General features: G+C 36.3%; 1 protein-coding gene across 1 annotated transcript; it reads right to left on the bottom strand.

The window, feature by feature from the left end:
• Positions 1–29: 29 nt before the first annotated feature.
• tmem206 (transmembrane protein 206) lies at positions 30–15,425 on the bottom strand. The gene is made up of 8 exons (XM_015393594.1): positions 15,201–15,425; positions 10,268–10,379; positions 9,885–10,094; positions 5,748–5,902; positions 2,913–3,055; positions 1,069–1,210; positions 874–981; positions 30–796 (listed from the first exon to the last, which is right to left on the bottom strand). Exons 1-8 carry the CDS (start codon positions 15,231–15,233, stop codon positions 635–637), a joined length of 1,065 nt encoding a protein of 354 aa, XP_015249080.1. The 5' UTR covers positions 15,234–15,425; the 3' UTR covers positions 30–634.
• Positions 15,426–18,062: the final 2,637 nt, after the last annotated feature.

Below are 18,062 nucleotides of genomic sequence, written 5' to 3'. Positions count from 1 at the left end.
ATTTATAGTTTGGGATAAGAATAATAACATTGATTGTTTTTACATTTGTTGCAACACAATATAAATTAAATACAATTTGAAAATTAAAATAAAAAAAAACATACTAAAAAGCAACACAACATTCTATGTTGTTGAAATAATCCCTTTAGAATTAATCTTTGAAATGTTTCTGAATTGTTTTTATTTGATAAAAAAATACAGAAAGAAAGAATCAGCAAAAATATTCCCTTAATTGAAATGTTTACCACAGAATTGTGGCATCAATAGTTTCTCAGTTTCAACTGCACATTTTACTAAAAAAGATATACAAAAAAATAAAAATAAAATAAAATTCTAAAGTGTCTTTTCTCTCAGCAACACTATTGTTTATGTGCAAAATTGTGCTTCCAGAAATGTTTACAATTGGAAAAAACTTTAACTTTCCTGAAAAAAATCAAACATCTTTGGCAGTTGATATTCCTAAAACCCTAAAAATAGCCAGTTGTGTCTGTGTAAATATCCCATCCTGGCTTATTGTAAATCACTCTCACTAATGTATAAGCAATCATGTACATCCCAATATCAAGGATGTTGGGTGTTTATCACTATTGGAGGTCTGTCAGCTTGTGTAAGAAGATGTTTTCTGCATTGTGTGTCAGTTAATAGGATTAAGCTCCCTAGCTTTGTTCTTCAGATGCCTCTTACGCATCTTAATAATCCACTTCACAGTAAGTTTAGCAAAATTGGCAGCTTTAAAGAGAGCCATAAAGACAGCGCAGAGGATGCCAACCGAGCTCCAAGGATTTGCAGTCACTATCTGTATAGAAAGAAGCAGAGTTAACTTGAACAATTAGAGACTTTTCCCACCAGGTTAACATCCATTGGGAAACTTACCAGCCTGATTTCCTGCATGTAAGGATCTCTCCATTCAAAGACAACAAAGAAGAGCTGAACTGTTTGTTCCACTTCTGGCCTTTTGTCATTGAACTTCACCACTCCAGACTAAAAGAATAAACATTTATCATTTAAGCAAAGCCTTTAAGAAAAAAACATCTTCATAAATGTAAGATTAAATGAGTTTTGGATTACCTCTTGCCGAAACTCGACTGCTTCATTGTTTCTTCCAGATGTTTTCACTAAAGACATTTTGACCCAGGTTCTGAATCCTCCAGAGAAGGTCCACATGGAGTAATTCCGCTCACAGTCCCTCATAAACTCAGATTTGTTTGCGCTTGAAGAACAGAAAAGAGGTGACATGAGCTGCTGGATTAGGCTAGACAAAATTCAGGCATTGAAAGAAGTATTCATACCTCCTAAAACATTTTCTAATTTCTTTGCAACCAAAAACTTTATTATAATTTGCTGAGATCTCAGGATATAGACCAATGTAGGTCAGAAATTTGAAAAACGTAGTACTTTTACAAGCCAGGTAGCAGATCAAGGTAAGGCAATTCACTGGACGTCAACTTTCCAGTGAGGTTTGGCGCCTCCTTACCTGTGTCCTTTGTCTTAATGGATAAAAAAAAAGTGTTTATTAAAATGGCAAAAATTTTAAACAAAACAGAATTCACTACAAATGTTATTTCTTTGTATAATAAAAGATTTTATGTTTCTACTAAAGAAAAGCCTCCCAGCAGTATGATGCTGCTACCGTGCTACAGTGTACACATGGTGCATTCAGGGTATTGTGAAGTGTTAGTTTTCAGCCTCACGTAGAGTTCTGAATGTAGGTGAACAGAAAATCTATCTTGGTCTCATCTTTGCACAGTTTATTCTTTAACATCTCAGCTGTTTTCTCCACATAAAACTATTTTTTCAAACTGCTCTTCATTAAAGGCCAAATCTGTTACTATATAACTTATAGTTCTAACACCTGAGCTGTGGATTTCTATAGCTCCTCTAAAATGCCGTGGGATTCTTGGCTGCCTCTTTATCCTTACTTAGCCAGACTTTAGTGCTTTGCTTTAGTAGAACCGCTGTTTCTTCATGCATTTTTTCCTTTTCTAATATATCTGCAAGCAAGGCCTAAAAGATTTTTATTATCTAAAAAATATTGTACAGATGCTCTTATTTCCTCCTTCTTATGTTGCTATTCTCAGCCTATCACAATGAATCAGTTAATTACCTCGAAATCAGTTAATTTTTGTTTGCATGCTTGTTTGTTCTCTTTATTCCTCCCTTTCATTCTACCAAAGAGTCTGAATAAAAAAGGTTTAATTCCAGTGCATCACAATCCCACTTTTCCCAGCCAGATTGATTTATGTCGTGGACATGGCATATTATTCTGGAAAGAAGCAGGTAGAGCCGGATTTCAAAGGCAGGACTAACAGAGTCAGATGAAACAATTTCTAACCAATCACACAACTATGGATGTCACGCAAAAGGATCTTCTTTTTCCTTCTTTTTTTTTTTTTAAAGAAAAACTCTTTGAGCATCCAGTTATAGAAACTTTACCCAACTTTACCCAAACATTGCTCCGTTGCGACTGCAATCTGGATTGTTATAGTTACTAATAAGTGTTGTTGCATTATTGGCCCACCACCTAAACTGTGATTTGCCTGGTCTGTTTTAGATGTGATGTTAGAACTCCCCAACAACATAGAAATTTGAAATTTGTTTAGACCTCACATGATCTCTGCCTGTTCCTATTAACCATATCATAATAAATTGCAGACAGTTTGTCTAACAGACTGTGAGTATTTCTAGCCAAAGGTTCACTTTGGGGTGACGGAATACACAAGAATTAAAACAGATTGGTATTTTCTCTCAGACAACTTCGTTAAAGATTAAGTTTACAGATGGGCACATAAAAGGGTTTTATTTAAGCAAGGACATACATCAAAGGTACACATAAACAGCAGCAGCAAAGACTTGATTGCCCACGGCAGTTATCTCACATGGCAAACAAAACAGGATCAATACTTTGGGCTTACCTTTCAATCAAGTCACTAAACTTAGCAAAAAGCATGTAAGAAATGGCGCTGAAGTCCTCTTGTGTTTCATTCTGACTGAACTGCATGAAGATCAGCTCTTTGTTTTTTACGTCTGATGGGCCCCGGACCACCACAGCTCGTTTCTACAAATCAGCAGAAAAAAGCAGACATGGGACTGTAAATGAGCAGCTAAGAGTGCATGTAAAAAAAATCCAAACCCCTTAAGATGTACTAAACTTTGTATTATTACACCAACAAACCAATTTAAAAAGTGACCTATAAAACTTGAGTGGAAGGATATACACCTTTTCAAATCTGTTTGCAAATGTAAGAAAGTTTGAACCGAACGAGCAATAAGTTTTGGAGAAGTTCAACAGGTTCTAAAAAAATTATCCAAAACTTATCAACATCTCAGAGCTCTAATCAGCCAACTCTGCAGATAACTCTGGAGAAGATCCTCAGGTGTGAGAATCTATAAACAGGACAAGCTATAAGATCTATAAATCTGTCCTCAATGGAAGAGATGTGCTGTCATGAAAAAGGAAGTCCTGTTTTCAGTTTACTAAAAGTCTTGTAGGAATCATGGCAGATATGGAAGAAGGTCCTGTTGTTAGAGTTTACTAAGAGATTATGAATATATTAAATAACTAGAACTGGAAGTTATAGTTAATTAATAGGTCATTCAAGTCAAGGGTAGAACTAATGAATTATTATCAGTTGAATGATTCTGTCATTTGCTTACCGACCAGGGTTTTTAGCCTCTTACCTAAAAGGCTGGGACTCCTGAATCCATCTGTTAAAAATCGAGTTGTCTATCATAACTTTAGTAATTTAGGCTATGACTCTTAGCAACGTTATTAATAACCAACCAAATAAAAGTGTCTCTGTTCATTCGGATGCTACTGAAAGAAGAGTGAATCCAACCTGAGCGATAAATCTTTCTCTGTGTAAAATAAACACAAAGACCAAGGGTTAAATTACAATGGTATCTTTAGTAGCTACAATCACACAGTATTATATCTAATAATTATGCAAAGACTAAACACTACTGAAAATAAGAAAAAATACATAAATAAAAGGGGAAGAGGAGTTTAAAGGTCCGTTCAAAGTCTGAGGGATGTTCAACGTTTAAGGCTTAAGGCATTGAAAGTGTCCTTTAAAAATAGCAGCAGATAAAATGTGAATAAAACCTGACGCAGAGATGTTTCACTGCAGTCAAAACAGTGAAGTTACATTCAGTTTATGGTGAAGAATTAATAATGACTCAGGAATGCATTAAACTATGATGAGGCCGAAATGGAAATGCATTAGCTTTGCTGGCCCCAGGGGTTCTGGTCTGGACAGGGTCCAGCTGACACAAACAGAGGGTTAGCTCAGGAGTTAGCCTCTATAACGTGTACAGCATGAGGTAGCTGAAGTTACAATGTTGTGTAGTGAGCTTTAGCATTCAGTTAAAACTCTTTAAACCATCAGCAGTTGAATCAGAAAGCTTCTTTCAAATAAAACATCAACACAACTACCTATTCTGCCTGGTTCACCCAAGCAGAACACCATGCTTGCATTAGGGCTCATAGAACAGCAAATTTTCAGCCCAACCAATGTTACACACCCTATTCATAGACCTTAAGGACCAGCACAAAATACCCTATATAATAATTCTATGACCCCTTTAAGCATCAAATGGAAAGGAGGGGAAGGATGATGTTACTGTTTTGGTTCGGTGGAGTGAAGGCCTTTAGCTCGGTCCGAAGGCCTTCTGCAGGTCCTCCAACAGCAACTCTCAAAAATATTTGGATCAATCCGATGCAATAACAAGAGGTGATTTTGCAAGGGTGTTAATTCTATAATTCGCGGTAGCAAGGGACATCTCCCTTTTAGCTACGGTGGATAGTTTGTAGCTGCAGCCTTCAAACAGCAGCTCCACGGTGATGCTCCGTCTCTCCGTCATAGACAGTCCCAGGTCTGGCGGTGTCTAACGGCTTCTAAGTGATTGGGGGCCTGTTGTTCGGCGGTTAGATTTAGGTTAGCAGAGCTGGATTAGCTCCTCTCTGTCTCTGCTGTAGCAGGCTTCGGGGACACTGCGTTCAACTTAGTTTAAATCGCAGGAAAAGTAATAACACTGCACTCACCTTCTTTTGAATCGCAGGAAAAAAGACAGCTCGACTCGGTCCAACGAGCGCAGACTTCTCTGGAGGGATTTGGTCGCTACTTAGCATAGCCTTCAGCTGAAAGCGCTCAGACTAGCCTTACATTGCCTAGGGCCACCGGCAAAATAGGACGTTAAAACAGTAGTTACCCATTTTAAAAAACCTCCGCCAGAGGGGTGTGTCTTCAGAGGGGAGTAGCTCTGTTTACATTGGCGACGCTTGATCGTAACAGTCCTCTGGTCAGATGAGACAAAACCTTAAACTTATTATCACTCTGAACTGAAGCTAATTCCCTGACTTAAATATAGTAACTAGCTGTGAGCCTAAATGACTTACAGAGAGAGCTGCAGGAGAATGTTATAGATTAAAACATATAGATCCGTGTGTCTGGCCCAATCAAGTCCAGACCAAGATCCAGTCAGGAGTCAATGGTTGGTGAAAAAAAAAATAATAGCAGACATTTTCCATTTGAACTGACTAAGTTGAGCCTTTCAAAAGAGGAAGAGGGAAGTTTTCATAACATGCAAAGCTATCACAGACTGGTATCTGTAATTGAAGCCAAAGGTTCTACAGAGTTTAGACTTTTTGTTGGGTTAAAAGTATCATCGTTTTAAGGGGTTGGAATACTTTTGCAGGGGCACTATTTATCACTATAGGTGTCAGTATCATATCTGCTTTCACATCATACCTTTTTCTGTTCTGTGAACGGCCCAACGTAAGTCACCTCTTCGATCTCGCAGTCCACTTCTTGAGGCGTCCCGGGTTTCACCAAAGGTGGGATGTAGTCATGGTAGTGATGTTTGCAGCTCAGCAGCTGGGCGTCGTCAGGGAACAGAGCGATACCTACTCAAACCAAAAAAGAAAAAAAGAAAAGGTTTCACCTTTGAAACTCCCAACAGAGCATTAGAAATTTTAATTTAAATCACACTTTCCATTTTATTCTATCTTTTCATAGTTTTATTTCAGATGAATTCTTATCTGATCTACTTTTTGTGTCAAATTCACTTTAGATTAATTGCCCTGGCATTGTGTATTTGAATTCCAATAAATGTAATCTGATACAACAGAATAAAAATGTGTTATATTCATAATTAACACCCTAACTGGCCAAATCTGTGGCTGGTGGCACAAAGAAGCAGGTGTGAAGTACAGCAGTAAAGTCGCAGATACTCTCATTAGAGGTACTATGTAAACATTTCGGACAAACTCTTCATCTGTTAATCTCTTAATCTCCAAATTTTATCTCAGCTAAAAGTACCCAAACCTCAAAAAGAAAATGCTTGGGTCAGAAAAATCAGTCAAGATAATGACATCAAACTGAGCTACAGGGGGGATGTTATCAACGGTTTTGTTACTTTAACTGCATCAGTAGGAGAGATTAACAAGAAAAACTATTTGATAAGAGCACTTTCATTCTGTGTGAGAGGTGAGCAATGCCTGGAAGAAGTAGCCTCTATTTGTTATGTTACAACCACAGTTCTTTGGGTATTTTATCTTTGTTTTATGTGATACAGCTAAACATAATAGAGAAGAGGATGCATTTACAATTGGAAGTGTTTCTAACTAGAGTCCCCAACCAGCTTCAGCACAGCTGATGAATCTTCTCCCAGTTTTCCTACTTTGTTAATAAACAGCTAAAGCTCAGATAGTTTGGATGTCAGCCTCTTAACAGCTATTCTTTTAACTCTCGCCGCAGATTGTGAAGCAAATCAACCTGAACTTTGACTGGGTTGCTCTATTGATGTTTGGCCTAAACAGTTTCTGTGTATCTCTGGCTTTATGTTTAGTGAGTGATGTCCTGCTGGAAGATAAACCTGCGTTCCAGGCTAAATGATCTTTTACTATGTCTTCATGTTGCTGGACGTCTATTTAGATTTTCTTTGATTCATGTTTATAAAATGTGCCGCTCTGAGTTAGTCTTATACTGTGGCGCAAATAGCATACAATTAGATGATTTACAAAGGTGGATGGAATACCCAAAAGTATACATAAGTAAAAGTTGCACTACTAGCAGCTATGCATGAAATTACTCAAGGAGTAAAACAGTATAGACTAGATGTAATGATTTTATCAGATTAAATATTCTGAAAAATAATGCAAAGTTTTTTCTTATAGAACAAGATAAAAAAAAGAATCTAACACACAGTCATAACACAGTAATTAAGTGTCTGATTGATAAGACACTTTAAAAAATGAAGCATTTGTTATTATAAGACCTATCACTACTTACAGTATTATGCGTATATAGATCAGAATAGTATATGTTTCTTCCACTAACAAGAAACAGAATACTGTTTTTGTTCACTTGACTGCCACATGACACGGCAAAATCAGCAGATAAGAAATAGCATTAAACCAATGAACCTTAAATAGAAAACAGGAAAATCTAAGTCAAAAATAAATTCTACGGGTTTATCTCTCTGGTGTATTTTTTTATTTGAGACAAGATCATCTAGAATTTTTACTCAAGTAAGTAGAGATAATTATTCATATTTTCCCTTGAAAAAATATAACTGGGTAAATATAACTGGTTACTACCCAACTCCACTGATTTTGCAGCAAAATAAAAAAAGTTCCTGCAAACTCAAATTCTAGACTGGCAAACAAATGGATGAGCATTTAACATACTACAACTTAAATACCTTTCATAATTTTTTTTTCCTGAAAATATATTCAAAAAATACTTTTTATTTGACCCTTTATGATTAAACATTGTTTGATGAGCACCCTGAGACCTCATTAGTTCAGCACCAATGCAACTAGCAGGAGCTAAAAGAATGAGCAGAAGATTGCTGCAGTTCTGTGTTTTGGCCACAGTTGGCAGTATCATTAGAAAACTCTGTAATGCCTCTTTAAGAAAACCTGAAAACTAGCACCGCATGATGAAAAGCTCCAGACCACTAGAGGGAGACAAATATCAGCTCATGTAAGAATAGATATTACAAAGAATAAATATCTATGGACCAGACTAATAGCAAAATCATAAATGAGATGCAATCCAGAGGACATCTGGGGAATAAAGAAAAGTTCTTTGAATCTTTCGTAAACACTTAATCTCCTATATTTACCCTTACTAGGGTTCTGGTCCCTTATGACTCAATGTCGTCTCCCTCTAGTGGTATGGAGCACTAACGTCATGTGGCGCTAGCTATTTTTTAAGCAACTAGCAACAAATCTAATGACTATTTTCTATGTTATTTGAGACTTTGACAACAGAGTAAAAAGCTCTGGTTGCTCTGGTTTACTGTCTTTATTAAGCAGTTAGGGCTCTAGTGGGATCCTCTAAAGCTCTGCCACAGTCAGAGAGAACAGCAACTGTTTTTTATTTTGTCTGTTGAAAAATCAGACAATGTGCAAAGTGAAGTTCAACTTTAATTAAAAGCTGTAGAACTAAAATAATTCCTCAATGCATTTAAGTCATACACAGCCATTGTGTGTGCCTCTGCTAATTGTCTTTAAGTTGAATTTAAAAACATAAGACTGTTTATTGTAGTTTTGGGTCAGGTAAAATATTATTGAAGACTTAAAATTATTTCCTAGGGTTTATTTTTAGTTTTAAACATATTTAGAGGGTTTTAAATAACTTTCTGACTTGCTGATGTTGACATTCCTCTGTCCCATGGCTGGATCTGTATCAAAGCATTGCCAAAGGTGCAAAATAGGTGATAATGTCATCTTGCGACTTTCAGGACAACCAGTAGCAGCTTTTCTGAGTTTAACAACTGTTTATGAGACATTTTCCCAAGAAGCAATGGACCAAAGGCAATTGCAGGTGTATGCTGCCTTTGAACAGCAACCCTTATAAATGTCCTATCATGGTCTGTCTTTTTTTGCCTGTGGTTTCTTTTATTTTTTTTTAGAAGTTCAGTATCTTGTATGTTTAAGTGTTCACTGCCTTTTATGTTTCCTGTTCTGATTGCCTGGTGTTTCTGTGAGCCACCTGTTGTTTCTGAGTTTAGTTTATAAGTGAAAATAAAAATTATTGTTCACCAATCTATCTCAGCCTATAAGGCATATGCATGGTTCGTGACATATTTATAGAATAACTCTGTATATATATATATACAAAGATTTATGCTTTTTGGAACATCATTTATTGTATATTCTTTTTTGTTTCTAGAGGAAGCTGAGGCCAGGACTGCTATGGCCTTTTTTTTTTTTTACTAGGATAATCTACTGCAAGACACCATGGAGGCAGCAAGTTGGTGTGGCGCTGCAATAATAAGCCGTGCCCCTTAAACGTTAAGCCACGCCTAGGTGAACCACGCCCTCTCAAGGTTGAGGCATGCCCCGATCTGCGGTCTGCAGTCAGTGGTACTTGGCTTTTCTTGCTAAAGAGTGGGAAACAGTGGGGCTAGTTTGCAGCTTTGTCTTACTCTTAAGTTGTTTTTGCTTCCTCTAGTATTTTTCCTAAGCATGTTTTGTGAGTTCATTTATGAATCCGCAGCAGGTTTTGCATTTACATCATGTTTCCACTTTGCTGTTCTGTTTTCTGTGATTGCTGTTTTTTTTTTTTTTTTCATTTGCAGTTGTTCCTGCTGCTTTCAGCAGCTTTCCAGCGTTTCAGTGTTTACGTATGTGTTGGTCTCATTTTTGTGTTTGCAGGACCTTTTGAATTTACTGTGAAATAGGTTTCAACACAGCGTTTGCATCCCTCTGCCATCGCAGGTCTATTCTGTAAAATCTGGATAAAATACATGGGAGTTTGTGGTTGTTATGTTGCCTTTCTGTGGATGCCTATGCAATCGTTGCAGACTGGTTTAGCTTAACAGCTTGTCACCCCCTTTTCAGCATCACAATCATAGCGATTCAGATCCACACAAACCTGGAGGTGGGAATGAGTCCACTTCCTTGTAGCTGACAGACATGACGGGCTGACTGAGTTTATCCAGAAAATCAGAGATAGTCTGGTAGGCTAGGAAAATTGCCACGGCAGTTAGCACCAGGTAGATGAAGATGAGCAGTACAGTGAACACGTTCTTTAAGCAGGTTTTGCTGAATCTCCTCGGTGGACTGTTTCGTCTCAAGTCATCCCCTAAAGAGAGCAAGACACGGTAGAAGAATGTGATCAAAAATGAGAAGAACAGTATAATTTAAAAAAGAATGAACTTAGCTTAGCTGATGTTCTTATTCTCCAAACGTTAGGAGTCAAATTTAATTTGCAGGAACTCATGATTCAAAAACATCAGCGAGGAAAGGGACGCTTGCCTCCTGTAATGTTGCCGTTGGCTTCTGCTGGGACCAGATCCTCATCGATTTCATCAAAAGAGTCTTGAGACTGACCGTTACCTTCCTCATCATCATAATCATCATCGTTGAACTGTTTAGTTGAAAAAAAAGAAGAAAAACAACTATTCAGCAATAAGCAACAGAAATCTTCAAAGTTAAAACAACTAAAGCAAGTAAACATATACCAAAGAATATTTATGATGATAATATAGTGGATTCTCCTACCAATAATTTTCATTTTGTTGTAACGTTTGATTTAACCACTAGTAAAAGCTGCTCGCTTGAAGCTGTAGAGACAAACTTGTTTGAACTAAATGAAATTTAATTAGAAAACCAGAGGGGTAAAGCAAACATAATAAATTAACAAATAATTGTTTATCATAACTTTAATTTCAGCAGGTTGTTATAATGACACTAGCTTGAAAAGAAGGAATTAATCCACTCAAGCTAACTTTAGCCTCTTACTGACTAGCTACTCAAGCTAGTTGAACCAATGAATTGGTCATAAAGTCCTCACAAAGAGTCAGGTTTATAATAGTTTTATTGCGCATGATTTTGGCATAAACACACTATTATATTTCAGTAAGTTTTGTTAAGTATGTTTTGTCTGATGGCTGGCTTGATTGCTCATTCCATTCACCTGTCTAGCTCTGCCTTGTTACTTATCACTGCTCATTTGATCCACCTGCTCCTGCTTCTATTTAAACTCCTTGGTCCCAGCCATCAGTGCGAGATTATTCTTCAGCCTTAGGTGTGAGAGCTTTCTAGCGTTTCTTACAGTGTTCTGTATGGAGGACCAGCTCGACCATATTCAAAACTAAATACAGAAAAAAATAAATGCTCAATAAATTAAAAAAACATACAATTAATTGTGCTAAAAAATACAATAAACAAATAAATGTAGGAGGAAATGAAATTATACAGTGAGACATAAATGTATATATCTCTTTTAATTAGCTTCTTTATTATTCGCCTTTGTAATAATTACCTGATTTATTCATTGTCCGTTATAATCTTCAACTGTATTTTTTTTAAGTATTTATTTATGTGCATGTTATAATATTTTTGTCTGTTTTATTCTTCCTATTAATTTCTTCAATGCTATTTATTTCTGCCTGTCATTTTTATATTTCTGTATAGATTTCTAACTCATTATTCAAATGAGGAAGGGCTGTATTGGAACAGAATTGTACTCATGATGTCAACATACGCTCAGCTTGTCTGGAGCTGCATTTCCCCTCCTGTTATTATTATAGTCTCTAGATAATAATAAATTCTGAGTTTTTTTCATTTAGTGGGGGAATAATAATTAACACAGTCAGATAAACACAAATAAATGAACGTTTTCCAAAAAAATAGCAATCATAGCCAGCGGTCCTTCACACACGGCTATGCCGAGAGAGGGCTGGTTGAGACAGGCTGCAATTAATTTTATGCTTATTTATTTATTTATCATTTATTTATTTATGTATTTATATTTAAATATTGTAGAGCTGGTCCTCCATAGTTCTACATTGCCTGATCCTGATCCGTTTCTGTATTTGGACCTTTGAGCTTGGCTGCCACTGTCTGATCTGTTTGCCTGGCCTGTCTTCGGATTCCTTTTGGATTCTTCTGTGGCCTGAACCTGGATTTGCCTCCTGACCTAGCTCTCTGGATTATCCTGCCTTGCTTTGTGTGTTCGGAACTGATCTGTCAGTTCTGCAGCCTTCTAGGCTTCTGCGTCTGGAACTCTCTGGCAGCGTCCACTGAGTCTGTTCAGTCGACTGGCTGGAATCATCCTCGTTCTCTGGGCCCAGACTGAACTGTCAAACCAGGTTAGTGACTCACGCTTTCATAATCCTCCTCCGTAGAGGATAGACGCCCTAGCCACTTACACTGCAGATCTGCAGCCCCTAGTTTAAATAAATGCTTTTTAAGTTATTCCACTGTCTGTCTTGCCTGAATTCTGGGTCCTACTTTCTAAGCCATTAGAGATAAATATTTTCCGAACAGATAGAAAAACAACACAGCAGCAAAAAGTTGACTGAAAGATGAAAATGCTTAGAGAAACGCAGATAAATCGGCAGGCTAATAGTTTTGCCCAATATTTTCGGGGGGTTTTCTTATATCGGGTATGCATTTGCTGATTCATTAGTGCATTCAGTAGCTATGCTTTTAGATCACATAAAGCAGATGCATTGCCGCTCCCTCCATGTTTTGTTTGATTTGTTAATACAGGTTAAGTTTAAACTGAGAATTGTGAAACCTTTGTTATCATTATGTCATTTTTTGCATCATGCTCTGCATCAATCTGGATAATCAGTAGCAAACCTTGGATTGGCTAGACTCCTGCTGAAATAATCGATACCAACATTGGCTTAAAAAAACTGAATTGGTTGATTTCTAAAAGAGGTTAAATTAAATATGCATATTATTTTCTAAATGTGTTAAAAGGTGGTTGAGGTTAGCTTTTAATTTTTTCTTTTAGACTAGATTTTAACACATGAGCTAAAATGTCCATAGTTCTTCTTTCTAGGCTGATGAAATTATGTGTGAATATCAAGTGCTCACTTCCCCCCAGACATGCGAGGGTTTTCTCCTCCCATAACTCAAACATGTACCAACGGCCCATTTTGAATCCAGTTGTTAAATATTTTATCCCACACCTAAAAACATGAGTCATTCTAACGTGTTTTTATTTTTTTTGTTAAGCCTCTACCTAAGTAAGCTGTGTCAAAGTTTAATCAACCGAGTTGGAATGGTCCAGATTTGGTCCAAAGCTAGGTTTGCAATTTAGTCTGTTTTAGTATATTTCAGAATGCTTTACATATTGAATATAAGTGTTATCCATTTGTGGGGAGTGACAGCCTAGTGGTTAGAGCATAGAGCTTAGAATCCTGAGCCCCACTCCCACAGACTGCCACTCTGAGCAAAGACCCTTAATCCCAGACTGCTCTCTGGGCGCTGCACAATGGCAGCCCACTGCTCCCCAAGGGGAAAGGTTAAATGCAGAGGTAATTTTCTCCAATGGGAGGTTAATAAAGTTCAATAATTTATTATTACTTCACCTTGGGATTAAATCTACACTTGTAGCAAAAAGTTAAAATGCGCTTGGCGAACTAGTTTATTATGGTGTGATGGTATTTTATCTCGCACTCAAAGTAAAGCATAATGTTTGCTATGACCTCAAATTCTACCATAGCACCAGAGTTTTTGTAACATCTTTCAGTTTTCCATATCAGTCACTAGGAAGTACAATAAATCCTATCACTTTATATGGATTTATAGTTATACATATGCATATATATATATATATATATATATATATATATATATATATATATATTTGTATATCTGGAGCGTGTAACAAAAGCAGTTTCCCTCTGGGATTATTAAAGTATGTCTGATTCTGATTATTCCATAGTGTTTATTTTTTAGTTAATTACAGAGTTATAGAGCGGCTGCCATCGGCGTTGGCAGACCCTTTTCAAAGGAGCATGTGCCCTGCTGTGGATCTACAGTGCCTGGGTATGCCTGGGGCAATGATTTTTTTAATTGATTAATTTTCCACTTTCACAGCTCATCTCTAACAGCTCCGCCGCCACTCTGGTGCGCCCTGAGCTGACAGGAAGTGTACTTGCTCACCACCTCCCGCCACAGCTCAGACGTTTTGAAGGTGATTGACAGGTCGAGTTGCTTGGGCTGGAGACGCATCGGAGAGAGAGAGAGACATGGTGCAAGAAACGTCCTTTTCCAGGACCTGGTTTAGCAAGAAGGCTTGGCTAGCAGCATGTAGCTTTATTCTGCTTTCCCTGCCTCCTTTTTCAAACATTAAGATCTGACTCAGTATGGATAAAGACGGCTAAGACTGATTTAAAGCACTTTGTAGAAAAGGCAAAGAAGAATGAACAATCTGGGATTCACATGGAAAATAATATAATATAGTCTACTTTTTCTAGATGTTTGTTAATCTGCATATTTGATCCTAAATAAACACATTGACAGAAAATAAATAGTTTTTATATATTAAAAAATATAAAGCTGACCAATAGATTTTCCATTATTAAACTGGTACATTGTTTTTTTTAGGTTTGTGACATTATATTGGACCATGAAAAACACAGATTTACCTCCACAGAGCCTCATAAGGTAACATTTTTTAACAAAATGTAAAGCTGTTCATGAAATTATGGTTTCTTTTTATAATGTTTTTTTTTTTTTTGGCATTCATATAAATATATTGGTGTGATAATTTAGTGTACGTTTCACTGGCCAAGACGCTACCGTTTACCATTAAAAAAATGAACATCCAGCTCTCCCATCTTTCTGGCCATGATATACACACCTCATAGGATCATCACCATCACACCATCATAGGATGGGCCCAAATAGAAATTATAAACACAGACATGTATCTATATAGTGCTGTTTTTTGTTTGTTTTTTTTTTTTTTCCTTTTACAGTTACAAATTTCAAGATTTCAGTTTTCAAGTATTCAATGAAGATAAATTGTGCCTTCATCAGTAGTGGATTAGAGAAATACAGTTAAGTTCACAAGTGGGCCAATTCAATTCAGTTTGGTTCAGGTAGATATTTAATGATGCAGAAAATAACAATCTGATTGTACAATTTATTTATGACGCTTTATAATAATAAATAAGTGCTATAAAATATTTGCTCACTTGCTTGCATTAATCATCTGTGCCCGTGCTTTTTTAAAATAAATAATTGCCCTAACATTTTTTTTTTTTTTTGCATTTTATTTGGTGCCCTATTGTGCCCCTGTACAGTACTGGGTCAGCTGCCGCCCCTGGCACTGCTCCAGTCACATGATCAGAGTAAACAGTCCCGGGAGAAGAAAGTCAAACTGTTGTTTATGGAATATTTTGAAAAAACCTTACAAATAAAAAAGAAGAAGTTCTAAACACACCTGTTGGTAGCCGCTTCTTCCAGTTCCGGGCATTCCTCCGCTCTTCTTTTCCTGACTGGATCTTTGTTAGAATCCTTGAAATTATTTCTTTATAGTCACAACACTGACTTTGAAGAAGGCGGACATTTTTCAGAGAATCTCATTTCCCCTGAAGACGCTCAGCCGGTTTCTGCTGCAGTTCAGAGCCGCTTCTCATCCAACCCCCAACCAACCGCCCCTGTCTCTGCATTTGCGCTCAAGTTTCTTTTTCTTGTTTCCTTTCCTCCTTCCCTTTCCTAGCGCTGCGTTCACGTACTCACGGGAATATTCACCACCTATTTTAACTCCAAAAGTTTATTTTATTAAAGACTCGTAACAACGTTGTTATAAGCGCACTTATAACATTTTCCTTGCTAATTTATTACTCCAAACCTGCCGAGTTAATTCTTTAACCTAAACGTTTTGTTTGGAAACGTGTTAGTTTTATCCAATTTAAGTACAAAGAAATTTGAACCAATTTCTTGTGTTGCAGAGAATAAAGGGAATTTGATCATTTTTCGTCGGGTTTATCAGAAGTTTATATGATATGCAGAAAGAAAATTTAAAACATTTTTTGTAATAAAAAAAAAACAACAAAAAAAACTAAACATATAAAAAATATAGATTGTACTCCTTCACAGACCCAAAGGTTAGCGAAACAATAAATAGGCTTGAAACTTTTCTTTTTGATAAAGCTTATAGTCAGAGTGGCTCCGGTTATCCTAAGCTAGCTCTATAGTTATGCTGCTATAGGCTTAGACTTCCGGAGGACATAGGGACCACTATTTCATCACTCTGCTTCATTCTATCTCTATTCTCCCACACTGCAGAATCTGTTAATTCAATCTCTAACATTCTGCTCTCTCTGTATTTTCTCATAGTAGGTTCGCCTAATCTGTTCCTGTTTGGCTGTGACACCACCCTGGAGAGAAATATCAGCTGTGCTGCTGCCATCAACACCCTTGTTTATAGATGTTGGAGATTGGCCTGTTTTCCAGTGTAGTCCTGTTTCTCTGACTGTGACTAGCTGGATGTGCTCTCCTCATCCTCTGACATGGGAGCTGGCTCAGAGCTTGTCTGCTTGCCTGTGTGTTTCCTGGACAGGGCCGCATTTTACAGTTGCCTTTGTATCTCTGCTTCTGTCACCTTGAACCCCAGTCGGCCTTGGCAGACTGCTCACACTGAGCCTGGTTCTGCTGGAGGATTCTTACTGTTAAAAGGGAGTTTTTCCTCTCCACTGTCGCTACAAGCATGCTTAGTGTGAGAGATTGCATCCGAGTCAATGAGTCGATTCAATCAAGTGGTTTTCCTTAGATAGAAGACTTTGAATCAATTTGATTGTATGATCTGGTAAACTGTAAAGTGCCTTGAGATGAAATGTGTTGTGAAATCCCACTATATAAATAAACTGGATTGAATTAAAATTAAGTCTTTAATCTAAATGTTTTGTTTGGAAATGTGTTAGTTTGATCCAATTTAAGTACAAAGAAATTTTAACCAACTTCTTAGGTTACAGAGATTATAGAGAATTGATAATTTTTTCTTGGGTTTATTAAAAGTTTATATGATATGCAGAAAGAACATTTAAAAAACTTTTTCTAAATAAAAAAAAAAACAAAAAAAAAAACAAAACATAAAAATATAGATTGTACTCCTTTACAGACCCAAAGGTTAGCAAAACAAGAAATAGGAACAAAAAGAAATCGGAGAGGGTTATTTCCATCAAAATATTTATAATAATTTGTATATTTTTAATGATAGGCAATACACTGTTTTTAATCTTTGATAGATATTCTTGGGGTTGTTTGCATCTTATACTGTAATGTTAAACAAACTACTGTATTTCTATGTAGACTGGCCAAAGAATTCAGTGAAAAATATCATATTGTAACTTTATATGGTCATATTTAAACAATTTTAAAATATTGTAAATTGTGTAAATGTTTTTCAGTTTAAGAGGTTTAATAGTCACAACGATACATTTCACACTATAAATATGAACATATATGTATATTCATATATAGATTTTCCTTGGCATTGGTATTGACTTTCAATGTTATGATTCTGAGATTCAAAATCCTCATTTTGATTTTTAAAATATTATTTAAGATCACAAGATAAAAGTCACAAGTAAGACTTTTTTTCTTATAATTATTATTTGGAATCTCCTGATTTCAACTCTTAAACTCATAATAGAATAGATTTAAATATATGTCTTTGAAAGTTGAAATTGCGACTTTGTATCTCACTTATATGAATTGAAAAGTCGACATAAATACTTTAAATCTTATGGTTATGACATGCCATGTGCCATTTTTTTTTGCTTTCAAAAGGTAGCAATTGGCTCCCATAGTTTATATTTACTATGATTTTTTTGTTTGAATTTCATCATTTTGAACTGAGTAAAGCAAATCCAAACAAACTATAAAAGATGAGAAGAAAACAGTTCTTAATCTTTAAAAACATCTTACAAGCATCTTGAGCCAGCTCAGCAAAAGCTGTAAGAAAATCAGAACTGAAAGTAAATTTCAAGGAATGTATTAAATTCACTTTTAATTTTAATACATTTAAGCACATTTCAATGAAAATAAACCTTTAAATCTTTAAACGAAAATAATTGTTATGTTTAAAGTTTGAAAGCAGGATAATAAAACTAATGGGAGGATAGATGTCTGTAGGAATTTCAGGGAACTAAAAAAAGCAATAGATTTCACATTACTCTATGAATAGCAGGAATTTAGTTCCACAAACCCACTTGGGAATGTGTGTTCCTATTTCCGAGTGTATCCAAACGCAACATCGAGAAATAGTGTGACGAATAGGAAGTGGCAGGATGAGTTTCCG

Source organism: Cyprinodon variegatus, unplaced genomic scaffold (assembly GCF_000732505.1).
Source record: "Cyprinodon variegatus isolate N-32 unplaced genomic scaffold, C_variegatus-1.0 Scaffold650, whole genome shotgun sequence".
NCBI classification, from domain to species: domain Eukaryota; kingdom Metazoa; phylum Chordata; class Actinopteri; order Cyprinodontiformes; family Cyprinodontidae; genus Cyprinodon; species Cyprinodon variegatus.
The sequence above is the reverse complement of the archived record's forward strand: the minus strand, read 5'-3'. Positions and strand labels throughout refer to the sequence as shown.

Bases quoted from the DNA above. Each gene is read 5' to 3' on its own strand.
- tmem206 (XM_015393594.1), bottom strand. From the start codon at position 15,233: ATGCCCGGAACTGGAAGAAGCGGCTACCAACAG. The intron at 3,056-5,747 runs GTATGATGTGAA...GCTGATTTGTAG, and splicing joins CGTTCACAGAACAGAAAAAG to AAACGAGCTGTGGTGGTCCG. The intron at 982-1,068 runs GTAATCCAAAAC...TTATTCTTTTAG, and splicing joins CAGTCGAGTTTCGGCAAGAG to TCTGGAGTGGTGAAGTTCAA.